At 45.8% G+C, this 24,606-nt stretch overlaps 1 protein-coding gene across 4 annotated transcripts in view; it reads right to left on the minus strand.

Moving 5' to 3' along the window:
• Positions 1-24,606, minus strand: part of LOC143964080 (A disintegrin and metalloproteinase with thrombospondin motifs 2-like) — a 1,751,863-nt gene that overhangs the window by 677,839 nt on the left and 1,049,418 nt on the right. For 2 of the 4 annotated variants that reach the window (XM_077473787.1, XM_077473789.1), the window contains exon 14: positions 22,705-22,837. In XM_077473787.1, the coding sequence (XP_077329913.1) occupies positions 22,705-22,837 (133 nt within the window). The remainder of the gene's footprint in view (positions 1-22,704; positions 22,838-24,606) is intronic. The other 2 variants (XM_077473788.1, XM_077473790.1) reach the window with 1 other exon arrangement.

Consider the following 24,606-nt stretch of genomic DNA (forward strand, 5'->3'; position numbering starts at 1 on the left):
ACTTCTCCATGGCCTTATCCTCCAAGACCGACAAAGGGTAAACCGGGCTATGAGGAGGTATGGCACCAGGTTGAAGGCCAATTGTGCAAGCATAAGGGCGGTGTGGAGGCAAACTACCGGCTTGACCTTTATCAAAGACATCTCCCAAATCACGGTACTCCTCTGGCAGGGAGGGGAGTGAAGCAGTGCACAGGACCTTGGATACCTTCAGGAAGCATATTTCACTGCATTGTGGTGACCAGGAGAGAACCTCAGCACAGAGCCAATCAAAAGAGGGGATGTGCCTCTGTAACCAAGGATAACCAATAACCAGCGGAAACCTGGGTGAGGAAATAACTTGCAATTGGATTATCTCATGGTGAAGAGCCCCTACGGCCATGGACAATGGAACTGTCTTATGAGTCACATGGGCAGGCTGTAAAGGTCTCCCGTCAAGAGCCTCAATGGCAAGTGGAGTGTCACGCAGCTGCAGCGGAATCGAGTGCTGCAAAACAAATGCAGCATCAATGAACAGGCCTGAAGCCCCAGAGTCGATTAGAGCCTGTATCTCGATGGACGACTCAGCCCAAGCAAGGGTGACCAAAACCAGGTGCTTATCCTTCTGGATAACTGGGGATGAAACAACGCCACCTAAGGTCTGTCCATGACAGGACCTGAAGGTTTGGGCGTTCCCTGGACAGGTAGGATAAGACTTCAAAAAGTGACCTGCCTGGCCACAATAAAGGCACAATCTCTCCCTGCTCCTAAAGGCTCTCTCATCTGCAGAGAGACGTGTGAAGCCCAGGTGCATGGGTTCATCTGCACTGACCAACTCGGTACCAGGAGGCATGGGAGGTGAGGGAGGCATGGGTGGGACTGCAAAGCTCGGAGGCAAACGTGCAGGAGGCTTCCGCAAGTGCTCCTTAAGAGAAAGTCTTTCTCTGAGTCTGGAGTCAATGAGGATGGCGAACGAGATCAAGCTCTCCAGCTCAGTGGGTATATCTCGGACTGCTATCTCATCCTTGATGGAACCTGAGAGACCATGAGAAAAAGCAGCCACGAGGGCCTCATTGTTCCAAGCAACCTCTGCTGCCAGAGTACGGAATTCAATGGTGTAGTCGGCAACAGTTCTCGTACTCTGTTTGATGGACATGAGGCACGTGGCAGCAGAAGCGGAGCGTGCAGGAACTTCAAAAACCCTTTTAAAGGAGGCCACAAACTGAGGCTAACTCAAAACAACAGGTTTTTGCATCTCCCATAGAGGGTTAGCCCAGGCAAAGATATCTCAGAAAGCAAAGATATCACAAAACCTACTTTGCTTCTGTCCGTGGGAAATGCCTGGGGCAGCATTTCGAAGTACCTAATCTCAACCTGATTGAGAAAACCTCTGCATTGAACTGGATCACCCCCAAATCACTGGGGAAGCGGAGCAGAACCAGACATAACTCTTATAGAGGTAATACTCGAGGCCGGTGCCTGCACAAAGACTGGTGCAGCAGCAGGGACGGCCTGTGACTCAGGTTGTACCAGAGCAGCCACCGTGTGGGATTCCAGGTGAACCGTGTGATTCAGGAGCGTTTCTAACGCCAAGGCAAACTGATCCATGCGGTAATCTTGCTCATCCAATCTGGAAAAAAATATTACCAACAAGTGGATTGACTGTATCTTCTGAATTCATGGCCCTCGCGTACTGTCAGAAACCATGAATCAGACTGAGACAGAAGTACAATTAAATCACATTTGTTTATTAATAAAAAGAAAAAGGTAAATAGAAAAAGCGTAGTCAAGCATAGCCAGAGTCCAGTAGCCAGATAGGGTAGTCAGCCAGTCCAAAGTTCATTAACAAGATCTGGTAATCAGCCAGGCCTGAAGTCAGGGATCCAAGGAGAGCAACTGCAAGCAGGATAAGGAGCCAGGAGGGATGTCAGCAAGCCAGTTTTGAAACAAACAGCAGGAGATGGTTCCTTGTGATGTGACCAATGCAGAGGCAAAGGAGAAGTGAGCCGGAAGGCTTTAAATAGGCAGGTTAGACAAGCATCATCGGGAACAGCTGGTAACTGTGGAGAGAGAAAAGAGCTGGCAATTAGCCGACAGCTGAGCGGCCAGCCCAGAGGAGGAAGGGCTAAGCCAGCCCTGACAATTGGGTACAAGTGAGGATGATTGTTGATTGTTAAAGTTTCTGGAATACATATATTGCTATTGTGGTGTAGGGTCTGGGTCTGTTGTCCCTCCATCCCTTCTCTCTGCTTCCTTCCCTATCTTTCTTTCTTTCTTTCTTTCTTTCTTTCTTTCTTTCTTTCTTTCTTTCCTTCCTTCCTTCATCCCTCATTCATCTCAGACTCGAACCGCACCCCGTTGGAGCCACGCCCTTTAAGCCATGGCCACTATTTAATTTAAGCCCCGCCATTTTTTGCGGAGGAGGGGGCATACAACATTTTGCTATGGGGCCCTGTGATTTCTAGTTATGCCCTTGTTTGAACTGTGTATGGGCAGGCAGAATGTACCAAAGTTGATCGATCGGTCAACTTGGATACAACCAGCCTGCAAGATTTTACATGTGATTATTGCAAGTGGCTGGTATAGCTGCTAAGCAATAATCACTTTCCCCCACCCCCGCCCCCATGGTTGCAGGAAAGAAATTTGCTTTATCTATGGCTGGCCATAGTGTTACCATAAGGACATGTGCAATGAGCTTGGATCACTTAGAGAGCAGCAACAGTGTTTATCACTGCCACACCAGTGTAAGCCAGCAACAGTGTTTCTGATTGTTGCCACACCAGTCCCAGTCTCACTAGACCAGTGTAAGTCAGCAGCAGTGTTCCTGATTGCTGTCACACTAGTCCCCAGTGTCACCAGTCCAGTGTAAGCCAGCAAAAATGTTTCTGATCATCACTATACAAGTTTCACTGTCATCAGAACAATGTAGCCACTGGACAGTACAGTCTGATCACCGTCACACCAGTGCAGTGTTGCCTGCTGCCTGTATTAACCCTGACCTCTTTATTGACCACACTTCTGCCTGCTGCCTGGACTTTTCCTTTGCTTGTTTGCTGACCATGTCTCTGCCTATCATCTGAACTGACACATCATTTAATGGGCAGCACAGTGGTGTAGTTGTTAGCACTCTCACCTAGCAGTAAAAGGAGTCGCTGGTACAAATCCCAACCACAACACTACCTGCCTGGAGTTTGCATGTTCTCCCTGTGCCTACATGGACTTCCTCTGGGTACTCTGGTTTCCTCCCACACTCCAAAGACATGCAGGTAGATTAATTGGCTTCTGTCCAAAATTGGCCCTAGTATATGAATGGGGACCTTGGATTGTGGGCTCCTTGAGGGTAGGGACTGATGTGAGTGTGCAATGCACAGGGATAGGGATGATTGCAGACACTCACTCAGGTTGAACTGGATGGACTGGTGTCTTTATTCAACCTTACTAACTATGTTCCTGTGAGACACTTGTCCCAGTCACCCCCTGAAGACAGCACCACTCCTGGAACCACAGAAGCTCTTTTGTTCTTCTTTTCTTCAGCCTTATGTACATGGCATTCTTGGGAGCAGGCACATACCAGTAGGCTAGGCTTGCTTAGCTTATAGGAATGTGGACTGCTATAGGCGACACCACACTAAGCTATATTCTCTGACCAATCGCACACAAGCAAACATTACATTTCACTGGTTTTGATACAATTGCTTGTTTTGTGTGGAACACAAGATACAATGACCAGTTCATAAACAGTCCAAACATTGAAAAAGTCCCATACATGTGGTATCACCATACTTTGGAGGAGTAACAGAATGTCAGGAAATTGGATGCATAATTTGCGCTACATGAACATCTGAAGGTGCTCCTTGGATTTCGGGCCCCCTCTATGTGGCTAGGCTGTGAAAAAGTCTCATACGTGGTGTCGCCATATTCGGAAGGAGTAGCAGAGTGTTTTGGGGTGTAATTCTAAGTATGGCCGATGTTTGTTAGAAATATCTCATTAAGTGCATTTTCCAAAAACTTGTGGCAAAAAAAAATACAGTTTCAAGACTCACTTTGCCTTTCATTGCTTTCCTAAATGGGGTAATTTTGTGGGTGTTTCTCCTGTCCTGGCACTTCAGGAGTTCAAGAAGTATGATAGTCAGGAAATTAAACTCCTAATTTATGATGGAAAGTCCAAAGGTCCTCCTTGTAGTTTGAGTATGCCTATGCTGTGTGTGAGAAAATTACAACTTTGTGAGAAAATAAATTTTATTTAACCACTTGCCGTCTGCCCACCATCAAATGACGGCAGAACAGTGCAGCTCTCGTTCTGGGACGATGTCATAATGGCGTCCAGGTTAGCCGCTATCGCGCCCGCTGGGGTGTGCTGCGTTCCTGGTACACAGCATCCAATCACAGCCGAATACATGTAAACAAGGAAGTGGCGTTAATCAGCTCTCCTAGCCTTAAACTGACAGAGTGTGAGGTGATGAGAGCCAATTAGCAGCATCTCCTCACAGGGGAGATTTGGAAAGGTAATCAGGGCACTGATCATCAGTGCCCTGATTACAATGCAGCCCCAGCAGTGCCCATTAGTGATGCCATTCTGTGGCCATCAATGACACCAGTCTGTGCCCATCATTGAGGCCAATCTGTGCCCAGTTATGCCAATCAGTGCTGCCTTTCAGTGCCACCCATCAGTTCCCATCATTGCTGCCCATCAGTGTCGCCTGTCAGTGTTCATCAGTGCCACCTAGCAGTGCTATCAGTGCTGCATAGTAGTGCCTCCTCATCAGTGCCACCCCATCAGTGCCATCTCATCAGTGCAGCCTATCGGTGCCCATCAGCACTGCCTTATCAGCATACATCAGTGAAGGAAGAAAAATTACTTATTTACAATATTTTCATACAGAAAAAAACATTTTTTTTCCAAATTTTTGGTATTTTGTTAGTTTTTTTTAGCAGTTAGCAGTTTTAGTGGCGATTAAATACCACCAAATATAAAGATATATTTGTGTGAAGAAAATGATAAAAAATTTATTTGGGAACAGTGTTGCATGACTGTGCAATTGTCATTCAAAATGCGACATCGATGAAAACTGAAAAATGGCCTGGGCAGGAAGGGGTGAAAGTGCCCTGTATTGAAGTAGTTTATTACTTAATGTTTAAAAAAAAATTGTGGTAAAAAAATTACAACATCAAAAAACTAATCATGCCTCTTACTAAATACCTTAGACTGTCTACTTTTCAAAAAGAGGTAATTTGGGGGATATTTCTAATGTCCTGCCATTTTAGGGTCTCAAGAAATCAGATAGGCAGTCAGTACATCGGGACTGATGAATTTTCAAATATGTATAGCATTGTTTGTAGACTCGATAAGTTTGACACAGACTAAACAATATACACTTGTTTGTATTATTATTTACCAAAAAAAAAAAAATGTAGCAGAATACATTTTGGGCTAAATTTATGAAGTTACTTATTTGCTAAATTTTACAAGAAACTCGGAAAAACGTTTTTTTCAACATTTTTGGTCATTTTTCATTTATGTAGTCAAAAATAAAAAAATACCACCAAAAGAAAGTTTGGTTTGTCCAAAAAAAAATATATATATACAAAAAATGTAATTTGGTTAAAATGTTGCACGACTGAGTAATTACCATTCAAAGTGTGACAGTGCTGAAATCTGAAAAATTGCCCAGGCAGAAAGGGGGTGAGACAGTCCAGTCTTGAGGTGGCTAAAGGCTAAGTTTACCTTTCGAACATGTTACATGTTCCACCTGCATTTAGGATGGAACATGTAACATGTTCCAGCTCCTGTCCCTGCAATTCCCCTCCCCCTCCCTGAAACAGTGGGTGGGGATGCTCTCACTGCACCTGCTGTCACAAATTAAAAACAGCATGGCCCTGAGGGGCTCCATCCTACGCTCAAAATTATTCATTCACAGAGATCTAATGCCGCGTACACACGATCAGACTATCCGGCGGACTTAGTCTGGCAGACAAACCGCCGGACTGTCCGAACGAGCGGACCTCACGGGCACACACGGGACTTTTCCGGCGGACTAGGTCCACTGGACTATCCGCCGTATAGTCCGCCGGACTAACCGCCGTATAGTCCGCCGGACTATCCGCCGTATAGTCCGCCGGACTATCTGCCGTACTTTTGAAATGAACGGACTTGCCCACACACTGAGGAAAGTGTTAGTTATGAACGCGACTCCAGGTAGCCGGGACTAGCGAAGGAAGTCAACGTCGCTACCTTAGGCGGCGAGATTGACACGTCGCTGGGACCGTCACCTGGTATGGAGTTAAAGGGGAAGCCCTACGCCAAAAAAAACGGCGTGGGGGTCCCCCCCTAGGTCCATACCAGACCTTTACCCAAGCACGCTACCCGGCTGGTCAGGAAAGGGGGTGGGGACGAGCGAGCCCCCCCCCCCGAGCCGTACCAAGCTGCGTGCCCTCAACATGGGGGGGTGCTTTGAGGAAGGGGGTGCACGGCCTCCCACCCCAAAGCACCTTGTCCCCATGTTGATAAGGACAAGGGCCTCTTCCAGACAACCCTGGCCGTAGGTTGTCGGGGTCTGCGGGCGGGGCGCTTATCGGAATCCGGGAACCCCCTTTAATAAGGGGGCCCCTGGATACCAGCCCCCCACCCTATGTGAATGAGTATGGGGTACAATGTACCCCAACCCATTCACTTGTGAAATTTTTTTTTAAATAAAACACAACACACAAGGGTTAAAATAATTTATTGCACAGCTCTGGGGGTCTTCTTCCGTCTTGGGGGGTCTTCTCACCGGACTCCTCCGCTATCTTCTGCTAGCTCTTTTACTAGTGGAGGAGCCCGGCTTTCTTCTTCGTCGCCGCCCTCTTCTTCTGACTTCGGGGGTCAAATTTTGATGCAAAACTACTTTCTAAGTCCGCCGGACTTTTGGGTAAAAAAAAGTCCACTGGAGCCCACACACGGGGGATTGTCCGGCGGACTTAAGTCCATCGGACTTTTCCGCCAGATTGTTTGATCATGTGTACGTGGCATAAGAGTGAATGACCTACAATCATCTTTGGACACCTCGACTGATGGCTTTTAGTTCTCAATGATTGGGGGGCTGGTGAGCGCTCTCATAGTTCATTGATTCTTCCTGCAATCCAGTAACTGCCTGCCCAGATTGGAGGTATGGGCAGACAGTATACTGAGAGATGTTGATTGCATTGGCTTTACAGGCCTCAGTGTAAAAAAAATAACAAATGCACATTTTGATTATCTACAAAAATGGGTACATTTATTTATTTAATAAAAAAAGGTGAAGTTATTCTTTAGGCTCGGTTCAAATTTGAGCTGCACGTGGCGCACAGCGGGGGGTCTGGGTCATGCTGGTTCACCATTTCAGATCTGATTATAGCCCAAATTTTGGGCTGGATTCGGACCTGCAATGGACCAAAAGACACACAGCGTTTTTGTGCAAAACGAACCGGACCCGCTGCAGACATATGTGAACCGGCTCCATAGAGAGCCATTTTAAATCTTTTGCTACTGCGAATTGGATGCGGAGATCCCTTATCCAATTCACAATGGTGTGAATCCAGCTTTAATCTAAGAACAACTTTAGTGCTCTATGTATAAACTAAAAATCTTGCAAGCTACCAAAAAGTATTAAATCTGAGACTAGATATTCAACTGCTGGAATTGGGAACGTTCCATACATCCATGCTAAACAATTTAAATATATGAAAATACCGCGCTAAGCTAGTGTCATTAAGCAATAACAAATAAAAAATAAAAATGAACAGTATTAACTGTGCTAAATATAGTGCCAAAAAAATCAATAATGTGACAAATCGATCAAATCAATATAAAATAAAATGCCAAAGTGTTAAGTGACAGAATCAATTAATACAATAAAATAAACCAAAAATTGCATTAAAGTCCATATAACATGCTTCAAATCTTGCTGTGATGATAAAGAGCCAGACATCCCAGCCTGCAAAAACGAATTTCAGGAAGCTGGGCAAATCGTTTTCAGGGAGGTGGGCATGGCTTAAACCATGTTAAATATTGTGCGTGGCTTAAATGGGGTGTGGCTTTATAGAGTCTGATATGACTTACATAGGGCGGAATGTAGTAATGTTAAATAGGGAATGTACAGTGCGGAGTGTATGGCAGTGGGTAGTATGTGCAGGAGAGGAGTGCGGATTGTATTAAGGTGGGTATAATGTGCATGTGAGGAGTGTGGCGTGTACAGGTGTACAGCGGTGAGTAGTGTGTACAGGATGGTGTCAGTAGTTCTTCATTTTTATTATTATTTTTTTATTTTTTTGTTTTTCACAATGATGGGGGATGGGGATAGTGGACAGTATCAGTAGAGCAGTGTGTCAGTAGTTTTTTATTTTTATAATTTTTCTCTATTATTTTTGTTGTTTATTATTTTATTTACATTTTTTTTCACAGGGCTTCTGGGAAAGGGGTGGGGAATGTGTAGCGGTGATGGTGTCAGTAGGACAGGGCAGTTGACGATATTGGTAGTTTTTATTTTTACATATTGTTTTTTTTTACAACTACATTGTTCAGGGCTTTTTTTCAGCCGGAACTCACCGGAACTGCGTTCCGGGACCTCTGGCAGCCCTCTCCTCTTCCAGCCTGTCATTTAATACTGAAGCTCAGGGCCAGTACAAGGCACTTTCCCTGGGCGGGGTCTTTTGAGGCTGAAGGGGGGTGCCAGATTGCAAGTTTCACCAAATCCCTGCTGTCACAGTGCCCGACTCCGCCTCTGCTACCATCAGCGTAGATTTGGGGCTTCCATTTACAAATGCCCACTCATTATCTCTGCTGCTGCGGCCGATTCCTAATCAACAGTGTCCTTGTCTGTGCAAATCCACCTCCAGCGCCGCTGCTCACCCTGGCAGTGCTTGTGTCTGGTTGGTAGGACCACCGGCGTCCCATCAACCAATCAGGTGTTTGCCCTGCCCCCAGGCCATGGTCCTTCATTGTAGGAGGAGAACGGAACTTTCTCCTCCAGACTTGCCTGGTCTCAGTGACCCAGCTTCTTGGTGTATGTCCTGTGGCTGCCCTAAGAAGATTCGGACCATAATGTAAGTATGATTTCTGGGGACCCTGCTGTGAGGGGAATCACTGGGGACCCTGCCATGACTCATAGAATATAAGTTGGGGTGTTTGCTTTCCAAAAAGGGGTAATTCCACTGTCCTGGTGCTCTTCAAAAGTGTGATGGGTAGGAATGAAATGAGATGTGTCATTTATGTTCCTAGAACGCCTGAAGGTACTACTTCAATGTTGGACCTCTGTTTGTGGCCAGGCTGTGTAAAAGTCTCACACATGTGGTATCACCATACTCAGGAGGAGTAGCAGAATGTATTTGGGTGTAATTTTTGCTATATACATGCTGTGTTAGAAATATCTTATAAATTGAAAAAAAAGTTTTTCATTTTCTTTCCATGTTTTCTGAAGACTTGTGTTGCCTCATAGAATAGACATTGGGGTGTCTGCTTTCCAAAATGGGGTAATTTTGTGGACAATTCCACTGTCCTGGTGCTCCAGGGCCTTCAAAAGTGTAATAGGTCGTTAGAGGTGTCATTTATGCTCCGAAAAACGCCTGATGGTGCTCCCTGCATTATGGGCCTCTGTATGTGGCCAGGCTGTGTAAAAGTCTCACACACGTGGTATCGCCATTCTCAGGAGGAGTAGCAGAATGTGTTTTGGGGTGTCATTTTTGCTATATACATGCTTTGAGTTAGAAATATCATATAAACTGACCACTTTGTGTAAAAAAAAAAAGTTAATTTTCTTTCCAAGTTTTCCAAAGACTTGTGCAAAAAAATGATCCATTCAAAAGACTCATTATGCCTCATAGAATAGATGTTGGGGTGTCTGCTTTCCAAAATGGGGTCATTTTGTGGGTAATTCTGCTGCTCCAGGGCCTTCACAAATGTAATAAGTCGTTCGAGGTGTAATTCATGCTCCTAGAACCCCTGATGGTGCTCACTGTATGTTGGACCTCTGTGTGGCCAGGCCGTGTAAAAGCCACACACATGTGGTATTGCCATACTCAGGAGGAGTAGCAGAATGTATTTTGGGGTGTAATTAGAAGTATGCATTTCCTGTGTGTGAGAAATAACTTGTTATAATGACAAATTTATGGGGAAAAATAAAATCGTAATTTTCCCAAGAATTGTGGGAAAAAATTACAACTTCAAAAACTCACCATGCCTCTTACTAAATATCTTTAACTGTCTACTTTTCAAAAAGGGGTCATGTAGGGGGTATTTTTAGTTTCCTGACATTTCAGGGCCTCAAGAAATAAAATAGGCCGTCGGTGCATCAGGTGTGATCAATTTTCAATGATTTGCACCACAGCTTGTAGAATAAATAACTAGAGACCAAATAATATCCACAAATTTGGGTTATTTTTTTCCAAAGAGATGTTGCAGTATAAATTTTGGCCCAAATTTATGAACAAAAAAATGACTTATTTGCAAAATTTTATCGTAGAAACTAAAAAAAAAGTGTTTTATTTTCAAAATGTTCACTCTTTTTTCACTTATGTCGCAAAAAATAGGCTTTTTAAAACAGCTTACCTGTAAAATCCTTTACTTTGATGTACATCAGTGGACACAGAGGTCCCTCCCTTCTTCTTATATACTTATATTGCTTGGCTACAAAAATGAGACAGAGCCCTAGTAATAACTATATGGGTTATATCAGACCATCAGGTGCTGGACACTGGCACGCCCCTTAAGGCGTGTACTTCCTCCATATAACCCCTCCCATTGATGTGAGTCCTCAGTTTTGTAGCCAAGCAATATAAGTATATAAGAAGAAGGGAGGGACCTCTGTGTCCACTGATTTACATCAAAGAAAAGGATTTTACAGGTAAGCCGTTTTAAAAATCCTATTTTTTTTTTTTTTTTTCTTACATCAGGGGACACAGAGCCATAGTAATAACTATATGGGATGTCCCATAACAATGGCAACTGAAGGGGGCAGACAGAACAAAAAAACAGGAAGCCAGAGGATTCATACTGCAGTCTGCAGTATAAGCTGTGCCCAAAGGCAATATCCTCATGACCGTTAATATCGATTTGATAAAATCGGATAAACGTATGAACTGAAGACCAAGTCGCGGCCTTACAGATCTGAGCCATAGAGGCCCGATGATGCACCACCCAAGAGGCAATAATCGCCTTATCGCCTAATATTAAGAGTGAGCTCCTAATCTGAGAAGGAATAATTTTCTTCTTTAAGCTGAAGCTTAAATAATCACTTGACAAATCCATTTGGAAAATAGTGGATCTTGACGCTGCTTGTCCACATCTTGGACCCTCTGGCAGTACAAACAATACCTCTGTTTTGCAAACCTGAGCAGTCGTCCTTAAATAGACTATGATCGTTCTTACTACATCAAAAGAATGTAGTGCTTTCTCTTCCCCAGATTAAGGCTCTGGAGAAAAGAAAGGAAGAATAATATCTTGGCTTAAATGAAAACCTGTTACCACTTTTGGTAAGAACTCAGGATGAGGACATAAAACCACCTCATCCTTATGCATGATGAAATATGGCTCATAAAAGATTATCTTTCTTGTCAAAGAACCAAGGGGAATTCTCATAAGGTTCAAACGGCTGATTCAACAAAGCCGACAAGACCAATCTTAAATCCCAAAGATTTAGAGGTGCCTTGATAGGGGGAATAAACCGTGTTAACCCCAGAATAAGCTATGCACCAAGAGTGGGAAGCAAGAGGCCATAGGTAAAGACACCAACAAGGCCTGGATCTGGCTCTTGATAGAATTCAAGGCCAGCTTCATTTCAGATCACCTATGCAGGAATCAGGAATCCTGCCTATTGACATACTTCCTGGGGTGCCAACCCCCGGATCCACACCAAGAAACCTATGCCTTCCAGCCTCTAAAGTAAGTGATTCTGGAAGCCGGATTCCTGGCATTAGTCAAAGTAGACACTGCCGAAGGAGATCACCCATGATCTTTTATAGAGTGGGATTCAACAGTCAAACCTGTTAAACTTTTTGTCCATAAGGTAGGATGAAATACAGGACCTTGTTCAAGAAGGTCTGGCTATCATGGCAGAGTCCAAAGGAGTCCTACTGCCATCTTTATGATCTTGGTAAATTAAGATCTTCTGGGACCCGCTGGAGCTGCCAGAATCACCTCCTTTTGTTCCTGCTTAATCCTGCGGAGAAGGCACAAAAGTAGCAGAACTGGAGGAAATGCATAGATCAGAGAAAACTGAAGGGACACAAACTGGCTAAGAGTTTTCACATGGTGCTTTGGCTGATCAATATTTCAGCCACGGAACTCTGCGAGAATGCACTAGTTCAAGTATATGCCATAAGGCTTAAACGGTAGAGTCTTTCATAGCATCTGCGAGACATAGTGCGTCAGATACACCAGCCCATTGCCGGGCCTGCTGATCAGGTAGAATTTCAGGTATCTCACAAAACTGTTCCTTAACCTTTAGAAGTCCACATTTTTCAATGAATTAGCGTGACTTAAAATGTGCTCCACCAAACTAGTGGAGCAGACGTTAAAGGGTTAATGGACTGAGATACACCAATTGCAGCAAGAACTGCAAAAGACATCTCGTCTTTAAAAGGAAAATCCAACCTTAACTTGCTGGATACTTTAACCTACCTTATCCTCGCAGCAGGGTTTTATCAGATATAAAAAAAAAACAATCTTCGCCCTTCACGGTAGGGGAACTCTCAGGTAGGGATGAGCCGAACACCCCCCGGTTCGGTTCGCACCAGAACTTGCGAACGACCCCCGCGTTCGGCACGAACGTTAGAACCCCATTGAAGTCTATGGGACTCGAACGTTCGAATTGGAAAGTGCTAATTTTAACGGCTAATATGCAAGATAGTGTGCTAAAAAGGGTTTGGCGACCTGCCTCCTGCCTCAGGGGACATGGGTCACTGCAAGAAAAAGTTTTAAAAACTACCGTTTTGGCGGGAGCACTGATTTTAATGACGATTAAAGTGAAAAAAAAAAAGTGAAATATTCCTTTAAATATGGTGCCTGGGGGGTGTCTATAGTATGCCTGTGAAGTGCCACGTGTTTCCCGTGTTTAGAACAGTCCCTGCACAAAATGACATTAAACGGAAATAACACCATTTAAAACTGCTTGCGGTTTTAATGTTATATCTGGTTCCTGCAATATGGTTGAAAATCATTCAGAAAAATGGCATGGGTAGCCCTCCCTGCCCATTACCAGCCTATTTGGGTCTTGTACGCATATTAAGGGGAACCCCGTACCCATATTAAAAAAAGGAAATGCGTGTGGCCCCCAGGCCCTATATACTCAGAACAGCAGTATACAGGCGGTGCAAACAAGACAGGGACTGTGTAGGTTTGTTGTGTTAAGTTGAATCTGTTTGTCATTTTCAACCGGTACATTTTTAAAGTGTAGCTCCAGTCAAAAAAAATATCTTTAAGCTTTTTGGAAAACATAGGGAAGGGTTATCACCCCTGTATAATTTGTTTTGTCGTCCATCTTTTTTCATCTCACTTGCTGTTGTCTCCTTCCGTTTGCAAGTAGGAGATGTTTGTAAATTGGATGTTTGAAAGTAGGGGCCTGCCCTATATGCTCTGCAGAAATGGCGGAACAAGGTGTTGGTTTTGCAACAACATTGTAAGCCCTCAAAGTGACTCTTGGTGGCCGCTGGAGCGCCCTGCTGTGAACGATTATATCAAGAATTGTAATTACATGCCATTGTTGAACAGTGGTAGAAAAATTGACCTTTGGTGGTTGTGGTGCTGGTGCCACAACACTATAAGTCCTCACAGTTACTCTGGGTGGGCACAGGAAGGGGCCCTCCTGTGAAATATTATATCAAGAATTGTAATTACATGTCCCTGTTAAACAGGGGCAGAAAAATTGGGCCTTAGGCACTGGTGCCATCACACTGCAACCTCTGCCATATACTCTAGTTTTTTTGCAGGAATTTGCCCTGCTGCAAAGCATTGCATCAAAAATTGTACTTAAATGCCCCTGTTAAACAGGGGCAGAAAAATTGGGCCTTAGGCACTGGTGCCATCACACTGCAACCTCTGCCATACACTCTAGTTTTTTTGCAGGAATTAGCCCTGCTGCAAAGCATTGCATCAAAAATTGTACTTAAACGCCCCTGTTAAACAGGGGCAGAAAAATTGGGCTTTAGGCACTGGTGCCATCACACTGCAACCTCTGCCATACACTCTAGTTTTTTTGCAGGAATTAGCCCTGCTGCAAAGCATTGCATCAAAAATTGTACTTAAATGCCCCTGTTAAACAGGGGCAGAAAAATTGGGCCTTAGGCACTGGTGCCATCACACTGCAACCTCTGCCATACACTCTAGTTTTTTTGCAGGAATTAGCCCTGCTGCAAAGCATTGCATCAAAAATTGTACTTAAACGCCCCTGTTAAACAGGGGCAGAAAAATTGGGCCTTAGGCACTGGTGCCATCACACTGCAACCTCTGCCATATACTCTAGTTTTTTTGCAGGAATTTGCCCTGCTGCAAAGCATTGCATCAAAAATTGTACTTAAATGCCCCTGTTAAACAGGGGCAGAAAAATTGGGCTTTAGGCACTGGTGCCATCACACTGCAACCTCTGCCATACACTCTAGTTTTTTTGCAGGAATTAGCCCTGCTGCAAAGCATTGCATCAAAAATTGTACTTAAACGCCCCTGTTAAACAGGGGCAGAAAAATTGGGCCTTAGGCACTGGTGCCATCACACTGCAACCTCTGCCATATACTCTAGTTTTTTTGCAGGAATTAGCCCTGCTGCAAAGCATTGCATCAAAAATTGTACTTAAACGCCCCTGTTAAACAGGGGCAGAAAAATTGGGCTGCTGGCATCACCCAGAACCAAAAATGTTCTTCCAACATATCAGCGGAGGAGGAAGAGGATAGACAATCAACATAACAGGACAGTCACTCAGCATCAGCATAGGCAGTCTTGAAGGGATGTGGTATTTCAAAAAAAATTATTCGGTTACATCAGCTTCAGGTGCTTGGTAGCTGTGGGTGATCCAAGACTGATTCATCTTGATGAAGGTCAGTCGATCAACTGATTCGGTGGACAGGCGCACCCTGTGATCGGTAACGAAGCCACCAGCAGCACTGAAGGTGCGTTCCGAAAGAACACTGGATGCAGGACAGGCCAGTAGCTCAATTGCATACTGTGCAAGCTCTGGCCAGTGATCCATCCTCAAGACCCAGTAAGCCAGAGGATTTTCAGTGGGAAAGGTGTCCAAGTCTGACCTTGCCCCTAGGTATTCCTGCACCATGTAAATTAGACGCTGGCGATGGGTGCTGGAACCAATCATACCTTGGGGCTGCGGACTAAAAAATTGTCTGAACGCATCAGTCAGACGGCCACCTTCTCCACCGCTCCTTCTGACTGATGCCTCAGCAACACGTTGTCCAGGACCAGGAGTTTGTGACCTCCCAGTCTCTGGGAACGCGTTGCACAGAGCTTTCTGCAAGGCCTCCCGGAGATGTCTCATCCTCTGCTCCCTCTGCGATGGCAAGATAAGGTCGGCAACCTTACCCTTGTACCGTGGATCAAGGAGAGTGGCCAGCCAGTAATGGTCCCTCTCCTTGATCCGAAGAATACGAGGATCCTTCCGCAGGCTTTGCAGGATCAGGGAGGCCATGCAGCGTAGGTTAGCTGAGGCATTCGGTCCGGAGTCCTCTGGGTCACTAAGGACAACATGATCCGCAGCTACCTCCTCCCAGCCACGTACAAGTCCACGTGTTTCTTGGGACTGTAAATCATCCCTATAAGACTGCTGCTGCTGATGCTGAGTGCCAGCCTCCACCTCCATGCTGACACAATCATCCTCCTCCTCCTCTTCCTCACCCTCTTCCTGTGTGATGGGTGGCACAGCAGGAACACTGTCTGGATAAAGGGGGCCTTGAGAGGCAAGGAAGTCCTCCTCTTCCTGCCTCTGTTCTGCCTCAAGTGCCCTGTCCATTATTCCACGCAGCGTATGCTCCAAGAGGTGGACAAGAGGTATAGTGTCACTGATGCATGCACTGTCACTGCTCACCATCCTTGTGGCCTCCTCAAACGGTGACAGGACAGTGCATGCATCCCTGATCATGCCCCACTGGCGTGGTGAGAAAAAACCAAGCTCTCCTGACCCTGTCCTGGTGCCGTAGTCGCACAGGTACTCATTGATGGCCCTCTGCTGCGTGTGCAGCCGCTGCAGCATGGCCAATGTTGAGTTCCATCTGGTGGGCATGTCACATATAAGGCGGTTCTTGGGCAGGTTCAACTCCTTTTGGAGCTCAGCCAGCCGAGCACAGGCATTAAATGATCGGCGGAAATGCACACAGACTCTCCTGGCCTGTTTCAGGACATCCTGTAAGCCGGGGTACCTGCCCAAGAACCGCTGCACCACCAGGTTAAGGACGTGAGCTACACAGGGCACATGGGTCAGTTGTCCCTGTCGGAGGGCGGAGAGGAGGTTGGTGCCATTGTCGCAAACCACCATTCCTGGCTTAAGCTGGCGTGGCGTCAACCACCTCTCGGCCTGCCCCTGCAGAGCTGACAAAACATCCGCCCCAGTGTGGCTCCTGTCCCCCAAACAAACCAGCGCAAGCACGGCATGGCATCGTTTTGCCTGCGTACTTGCGTAGCCCCTGCAACGCCTACGGAGCACCGCTGGTTCTGAGGACAGAGCACTGGAAGAGGCCGTGGAGGAAGAAGAAGAGGAGGGGGTGGAGGAGAGAGGTGTGTCACAACCAATAGTAGCATTTTGGAGGCGTGGTGGCGGAACAACCTCCAATACTACTGCACCTTGTCCTGCATCCTTCCCAGCAGCCAGAAGAGTGACCCAATGGGCCGTGAAAGACAGGTAACGTCCCTGTCCATGCCTGCTGGACCATGAGTCAGCGGTAATATGCACCTTACCGCTGACCGCCCTGTCCAGCGAGGCAAGGACATTGCCTTCCACATGCCGGTAGAGAGCCGGAATTGCCTTCCGTGAGAAAAAGTGGCGTTTGGGGACCTGCCACTGAGGAACCGCACATTGTACAAACTCACGGAAGGGGGCCGAATCTACCAACTGAAAAGGCAGCAGTTGAAGTGCTAGCAATTTAGCCAAGCTAGCATTCAACCGCTGGGCATGTGGATGGCTGGGAGTAAATTTCTTCCGCCGGTCCAGCAGCTGGGGCAGGGACATTTGTCTGCTATAATCGGACGTGGATGTACCACTAGCAGAGTTCCCGGAAGCACTTGGCTGTGACACACCTAATTCTACACCTTCATTCCTCTCAGAGCAGGTTTCAGAGAGGACTGAAGGTCTAGTGGGGTTGGAGATGCCAGCTGATGAGGAGCAAGGAGAGGTCCGCTTTGTTCTTTGGTGTGGGTCTTTGAGGTATGCTTGCCAACGAGCTGCATGGCAGGTCAACATATGTCTGGTCAAGCATGTGGTGCCCAAGCGGCTGATGTTTTGGCCACGTGAGATACGCTTGAGACATATGTTGCAAATAGCAGCGGTGCGATCTGATGCACTCGTCTCAAAAAAGGCCCACACCAAAGAACTTTTAGAATAACGCGCAGAGGAAGCGCTCTGCGCAGGCGGAGCTCTGCGGTGTGATTCAGTCGGTGTGCTGCCCCTAAGCTGGCCCCCGGAGGGCATCCTGCCTCGTTGGACATGTGCCTCCTCCTCCTCCTCCTCCTCCTCCTCCCTCCTTCCAGGCACCCACGTGGAGTCAGTGCCCTCATCATCCCCTCCCTCTTCATCGCTGTAGCAAACCTGGCAGTATGCTGCAGCTTGTGGAACATTACTGCCAGATTGCTGTCCTTCTTGAGCATCCCCTCTCTCTGTGCTCACGCTACTGCCTTCCTCTAGCTGAGTGTCATCATCAGAGCCCACCAAACACTGGGCATCCTCCTGGAGCATGTACCCAACACTGTGCTCAAAGAGTTCAGGAGACTCCTCAGGAGGACGTGGTGGGTCTAGGGAAGGAGTCACTGATGATGACATTGAGAGGAGGGACGACGATGTGTTGGCAGCTGCTTTTCTACTACCCTGAGACTGGGTGAGAGAGGATGAGGAGGATGAAGAGGGCTTGGTCATCCACTCTACCAAGTCGTTGGCATGTTGCGGTTCAACATGTCCAGCTGCAGAAAAGAAGGACAAGCATGTCCCATGGCCACGTGCTGATGACAATGCACCGCGTCCCCGACCAGCACTGTTGTCTCTAGACACAGAGCCTGCTTGCCCTCTTTTATCGGCTCGCGCCTGTCTGCCTCTCCTTGCTGGCCTTCCAGACATGGTAATGGCCTGAAGGGAGTTGGGTAAAACAGTAGTTGGGTAGTTTATATTGTGCTGGAGGCACACAACACCCACTAACTCCTGCAGATGCCTTTTTTATAGAACAGCAGAGTTAAAGGGGTATATACAGATGTATACTGTGCTGTGCTGGATGCACACACAACTTCCAATAACTCCAGCAGATGTCAATCGGGCCCAAATAGAGAACAGCTATGTAGGTGGATAATAGCGGTATGTACTGGGTACAGAGCAGGCACACAGCACGCACTATCTCCTGAGTGACACTGCTGACTGCAAGCTCTATTGTTAAAGATGGACCACTATCTATATAGGTGAGGTGAATATCACGGTGTATACTGCGGTCAGGGCACGCAGACAATAACCAGAAAACAGCAGAGTTAAAGGGGTATATACAGATGTATACTGTGCTGTGCTGGAAGCACACACAACTTCCAATAACTCCAGCAGATGTCAATCGGGCCCAAATAGAGAACAGCTATGTAGGTGGATAATAGCGGTATGTACTGGGTACAGAGCAGGCACACAGCACGCACTATCTCCTGAGTGACACTGCTGACTGCAAGCTCTATTATTAAAGCTAGATCACTAGCTATATAGGTGAGGTGAATATCACGGTGTATACTGCGGTCAGGGCACGCAGACAATAACCAGAAAACAGCAGTTAAAGGGGTATATACAGATGTATACTGTGCTGTGCTGGAAGCACACACAACTTCCAATAACTCCAGCAGATGTCAATCGGGCCCAAATAGAGAACAGCTATGTAGGTGGATAATAGCGGTATGTACTGGGTACAGAGCAGGCACACAGCACGCACTATCTCCTGAGTGACACTGCTGACTGCAAGCTCTATTATTAAAGCTAGATCACTAGCTATATAGGTGAGGTGAATATCACGGTGTATACTGCGGTCAGGGCACGCAGACAATAACCAGAAAACAGCAGAGTTAAAGGGGTATATACAGATGTATACTGTGCTGTGCTGGAAGCACACACAACTTCCAATAACTCCAGCAGATGTCAATCGGGCCCAAATAGAGAACAGCTATGTAGGTGGATAATAGCGGTATGTACTGGGTACAGAGCAGGCACACAGCACGCACTATCTCCTGAGTGACACTGCTGACTGCAAGCTCTATTGTTAAAGATGGACCACTAGCTATATAGGTGAGGTGAATATCACGGTGTATACTGCGGTCAGGGCACGCAGACAATAACAAGAAAACAGCAGAGTTAAAGGGGTATATACAGCTGTATACTGTGCTGTGCTGGAGGCACACACAACTTCCAATAACTCCAGCAAATGACAATCGGGCTCAAATAGAGAACAGCTATGTAGGTGTATATAGTGGTATGTACTGGGTACAGAGCACGGAGACAGCACGCACTAACACTACTGACTGCAAGCTCTATTATTAAAGCTAGATCACTAGCTATATAGGTGAGGTGAATATAGTGGTGTATACTGCGGTCAGGGCACAGACAGTAACCACTACACAAGAGCAAAATAGTAAATCAGCCAAAAACGATTGGTGTGTAACTGTGTTGAAGGTACACAGAACACCCACTGCTTCAGATGCTAACAAACACTACACGAGGCCGCCTGAAAGGCAGCTTTATATAGTGTGGGGCGTGCACTACACTGTCTGAGCTATGATTGGCCACAGGCAGGATGCCTGTGGCCAACCATTGCTCTTCCCGCTACTGGCGCTGCGATTGGCCAAGCATGCGGGGTCACAGTGCATGCTTGGCCAATCGTGAGACAGCAATGCATTGCGCCATCGCAATGCATTGTGGGCCACACGAATTTTGCCGCGAACGGCCCAAACGTTCGGAATTCGGCGAACGCACGAACGACCGATGTTCGAGTCGAACATGTGTTCGACTCGAACACGAAGCTCATCCCTACTCTCAGGTTGACCCACAATCCTGGACCTGCGACAGGACCCTGCAAGTAAAATTTTATTGGCCTTACTACCAAAAAGTACTGGATCCCAGGGCCCAGCTCTCAAAGAGAAGCATTTGCAAGCAAAGCCTTGTTTCTTTGGATTATGAGGCCCAGGTACCATTCATTTAGCCCATTAAAAGACATCAGAATGGATCCAGTCAGGGTGGCTGGCTCTCATCAAAGGATTACTGCCCATGGAGTTCAGCGTAACACATCCTTACTCATGCCCAACACCTTAGACACTGGCGAAAAAACTGAAGACTCCCAGTAATGGGAAGGGGTTATATGGGGGAAGTACACGCCTTAAGGGGCGTGCCAGTGTCCAGCACCTGATGCTCCGATATAACCCATATAGTTATTACTATGGCTCTGTGTCCCCTGATGTAAGAAAAGAAATAAAGAAAAGAAAAAACTAAATACCACCAAAAGAAAGCGCTATTTGTATGAAAATAAAAAAATAAAAAATTTGTTTGGGTACAGTGTTGCATGACTGAGTAATTGGCATTCAAAGTGTGAGAACACTGAAAGCTAAAAATTGGTCTGGGAAGGAAGGGTGTATGAATGTCCTGTATTGAAGTGGTTAACTTTGCTGACTCATTGGTATTCAGAGGGATAAACTGCAGGTGGCGATAGTGAGTGAATTTCTTGTACCTTCTTTTGTTCCTTGTAGCCAAATGTGTCTTAAAGTGGACCTTAAGTTTTTTTTTCAACTTCCCATCTATTGTTTTAACTTTGGCTAGTAAAACTTTTTTTTTTCTGCCAGTAAACACCATATACATTCCACTTCCTATTTCTTGTATACTCATTAGCCGAGAGTTTGACAAGGGGGGGGGGGGATAAGTTATAAGAGGGCCAATGAGAGATGCAGAGCTGGAGGTAGGGTTGCCACATTTTCGTTGAGCCAAACCCAAACACTTCTGCGGTGCATGACATTGTTTTTTAATTGCCTTATGTACTATGGGACTATAAAATACCTGGGACACCTCTGTGTGCCCCAGGGAAGTAGAAATGCGGCACACCCAGTGTGCCACTGCGAAAAGTAGGTGTGGCCAATTGCATTAACAGTGAAAGGGACTTAAAGGGGTTTTGGGGTTCTCCCTGTGAGGTGTGATGTGGCCAGTAATGGCTTATCCTGTGGCAAGTATCTATCCCAGCACATATATAACTGTACACACAGCAAATCTATGATGGGCCCTATGTTCCTCAGTTGTCTGAAACTGCGTAAAAAAGTGCTAGATAGTTAGGTCACACTGCCTGAGAGGTAGAGAGGACATAGGGCTGACAGACACACAAAGCTTCTTATGTAGTGAGAAGGAGCAAGCCACACAGACCTTCCAGGGAGCCGCTGGGAACACCCACTTACCCACTGCTAGAACCATGGGAAAGCCCAGGGAACAGATGGAGGAGGAAGCTGAAAACAACCCACCAATCCTGTCTGGAACCAACCACTGGGGCAGAGGCAGAAACTGTTGCTGGAGCCCCATGAAGTACCTGTATTCCCTGCCCTTACACTCTCCCCACCCCACTGCTCCCACCTGTACTGAGCACCCTCAACACAGACCAAGCATTTGTCTCCTGCAATGCCCTGCTCCGCTCTGTCCTCATATCCTGGCTATGACAGCCACACATCTCCACTGTACCTGTCTGTGTCCTTGTCCGCCAGCACTATTCATCAGCCTGCATTGAAGGATATGGGGAGGGAGAGAGCACTGAAGCCACAGCCTTCAGGATTAATTAGCAGCACTCCATTTAAAGGATATGAGGGGGGGAAGTGTACTGGATGTATGAACCCCCCACTGAGTTCCCAGGTATGCTACTGTGTCCGGGTTTCAGGAGGTCAGAAACCCAGGCACAACTATCAAAACCTGGACTGTCCGGGTCATTCCCATACAGGTGGCAACCCTAGCTGGAGGTGTGTGTCTGTGTGAATCCAGGAAGTGAACAGGCAGCAGCTTCAGCTGCCCACAGTTAAAGTGGTTGCAGCCAGTCTCAGCTGAGCGATATTTATGCAGCATATTTGGCAAGTATACAATCACAGTATATATATAGAATAATATGCAAAGTGGTTAAAGAATGGCAAATATGTTTTTATTACAAATTAAGTGAGCAGACTGCAGTTCCTCTTTAATAACTTGTTAATTACACTACACCTGTAAAAGACGGGGGATGCTTGTGTTGTACTTACCTTTGTACCTGATGAATAAATTACTCTGAAGATATAAGCTATATATTATACTATTTGCATTTGTTAAATGACAAATGATAATATTCTTACTACATTTCACAAGTTTTCATAAGAGAAACGCTACAAATCGAGACAGTACAATTTGTGTGTAAACATAAAAGCATAAACAAACAATAAGAAAGTATTTTCCCAAATTAAATCACCCCATATATTGTTCCAAAGTCTTTGTCCTTTTTTGTACTAATGTGACATTTAAAAGACAGGTGTGCTTTTCAAATATTATAACTACAGATATCCCTTACTTAGTTTACCTTGTTTCCTTGGTGTTCTTGTGAAAGTTCCTTTTACAATTTTGCAATGTGAGTTGTCACCACCACACACTCCACATTTGTCTTCTTTTTTAGTTGAGTCAATAACTTTGTCACAACCAACTTTCTGAAACCAAAGCAGAAAAATGTGATTTGTAAACGACACAGTACATTTGAAGTTTTACATAATTACATTAGACTGTAGATAGGTAAATATGTAAAAATATAAATTTTGACTACCCAACAATGATTGTTTCTTTGAGTACAGGACACTGGCTCTTTAGGTATGGGTTATAGGCAGCTATAGTCGAATGATTAGACACTGCCAAAAATGAGAAAGCTGTGGGGACAACCCCCTGTAAGCCCTTGTACACACAGTCGGAGAATCTGTCGGAATGAGTCTTATCGGACCGTGTCGTCAGATAATCCGACTGTGTGTGTTATGCATCAGACTGATTCCGTCCGAATCTCCGTCCGACCCAATTTTCCAACATGTTGGAAATATTTCCCAACAAACTGGGCCGGACGGACCTAATCCAATCATGTGTAGAGCATTTTCTTCGGACCAAGTGCCACGCATGCTCAGATCAAATTCCTACATCAAAGCTATTGGCTACTAGCCTGAATGTAGTCCCATCGTAACGAAATTACGTCATCACGTTCTGAAAGATCGGATTTTTCGCCAACTTGGCCCGACCGTGTGTATGCAACAGTTTCGGACACAATCCGTCGGACTAAATCCGACGGGCAAAATCCGACGGATTTGGTTGGCAAAATCTCCGACCGTGTGTATGTGGGCTAAAACATTTGTTTCTCAGCTAGCCTCAGCTTGGTAGCAAGCAATAGCGAGGTCATAAGAACCGAGAGAAAGGAGCTGTATTAAGTACTGAACTCCATGAAACTAATTTTACTAGTAAGTCAAAAATACTATTTATTAGTCATACAGTATAGGACACAGGATCTTTAGTCATTACCTTGACACATCCAAAAGCAGTTCAACTGAGGGGTGGCCAACAAGCCAATAAATGCCAACAGGCTCACATAACAAATTAATCGAAAATGGCTCCACAGACTCAAAGAGAAGTTTGTTGTACCTAATGCTCAAAATTAGCAGCAGAGAAGGTCTGAACACTCACCTGGTAAAACATAGAAGAGAAGTATGGTTTTAAAAAAAAAAAAAAAATCATATTCCCTTAGATGACTGCAGAACTGATCCCGGTTGCAGCTATATCACGCCTCCTCTAAGACAGAGACGCGAGTGATCAAAGGCAGTTGATCGCTCAGTTCTCAGTCTTCAGCTTGCTGTCAGTCACCATCTCTCTGCTCTGTCCCTCCAGGGCCCTCCAGGGGAGGGGGTGGCTCAGGATCTCAGCAGCTCGCTGAGAGGCTGAGCCTGCTGCTGGTCAGCTGACAGTGGACTGTTTGCTGAAAACAGGTTAAAAGAGTGTAGAATACACTGCACTCCCATGCAGCTTTGTCTATACTTCTCCTTTAACAAATATGCGAACAGGAAATCAGGTGGCAACCTTGCAAATCTTAGAAACAGAAGCCGAATGCTGAAAGGTCAATGAAATGATAACAGATCTGCTGGAGTGTGCCTTAACAGGGAACGGATTCCCCTAGTCCTTTTTTTTTAAAAACTTCTTTTTATTCATTTTGTGACATACAACATAAAAAGTACACAACTTACGCTTGGAGTCCGTGAGGGCAACGCACCCTCACTCTTTGGCCTTGCACGGCCATGGTTCAGAACTAACATAGATCAATAACACTTATGTAACATCTAAACTATATAAACCCCCTCCCCCACCCCCCAAAAACTCAACCGTCAACACCAGTTCCGGGGAATAGTAGCACCAATAGATTGCAAACCAAGGTCTGTTGTATCTCTTGTCC

The sequence above is a fragment of the Lithobates pipiens genome, unplaced genomic scaffold, assembly GCF_037356315.1.
Source record: "Lithobates pipiens isolate NorthernLeopardFrog02 unplaced genomic scaffold, aLitPip1_a1.2 Scaffold_8, whole genome shotgun sequence".
Lineage (NCBI taxonomy): Eukaryota > Metazoa > Chordata > Amphibia > Anura > Ranidae > Lithobates > Lithobates pipiens.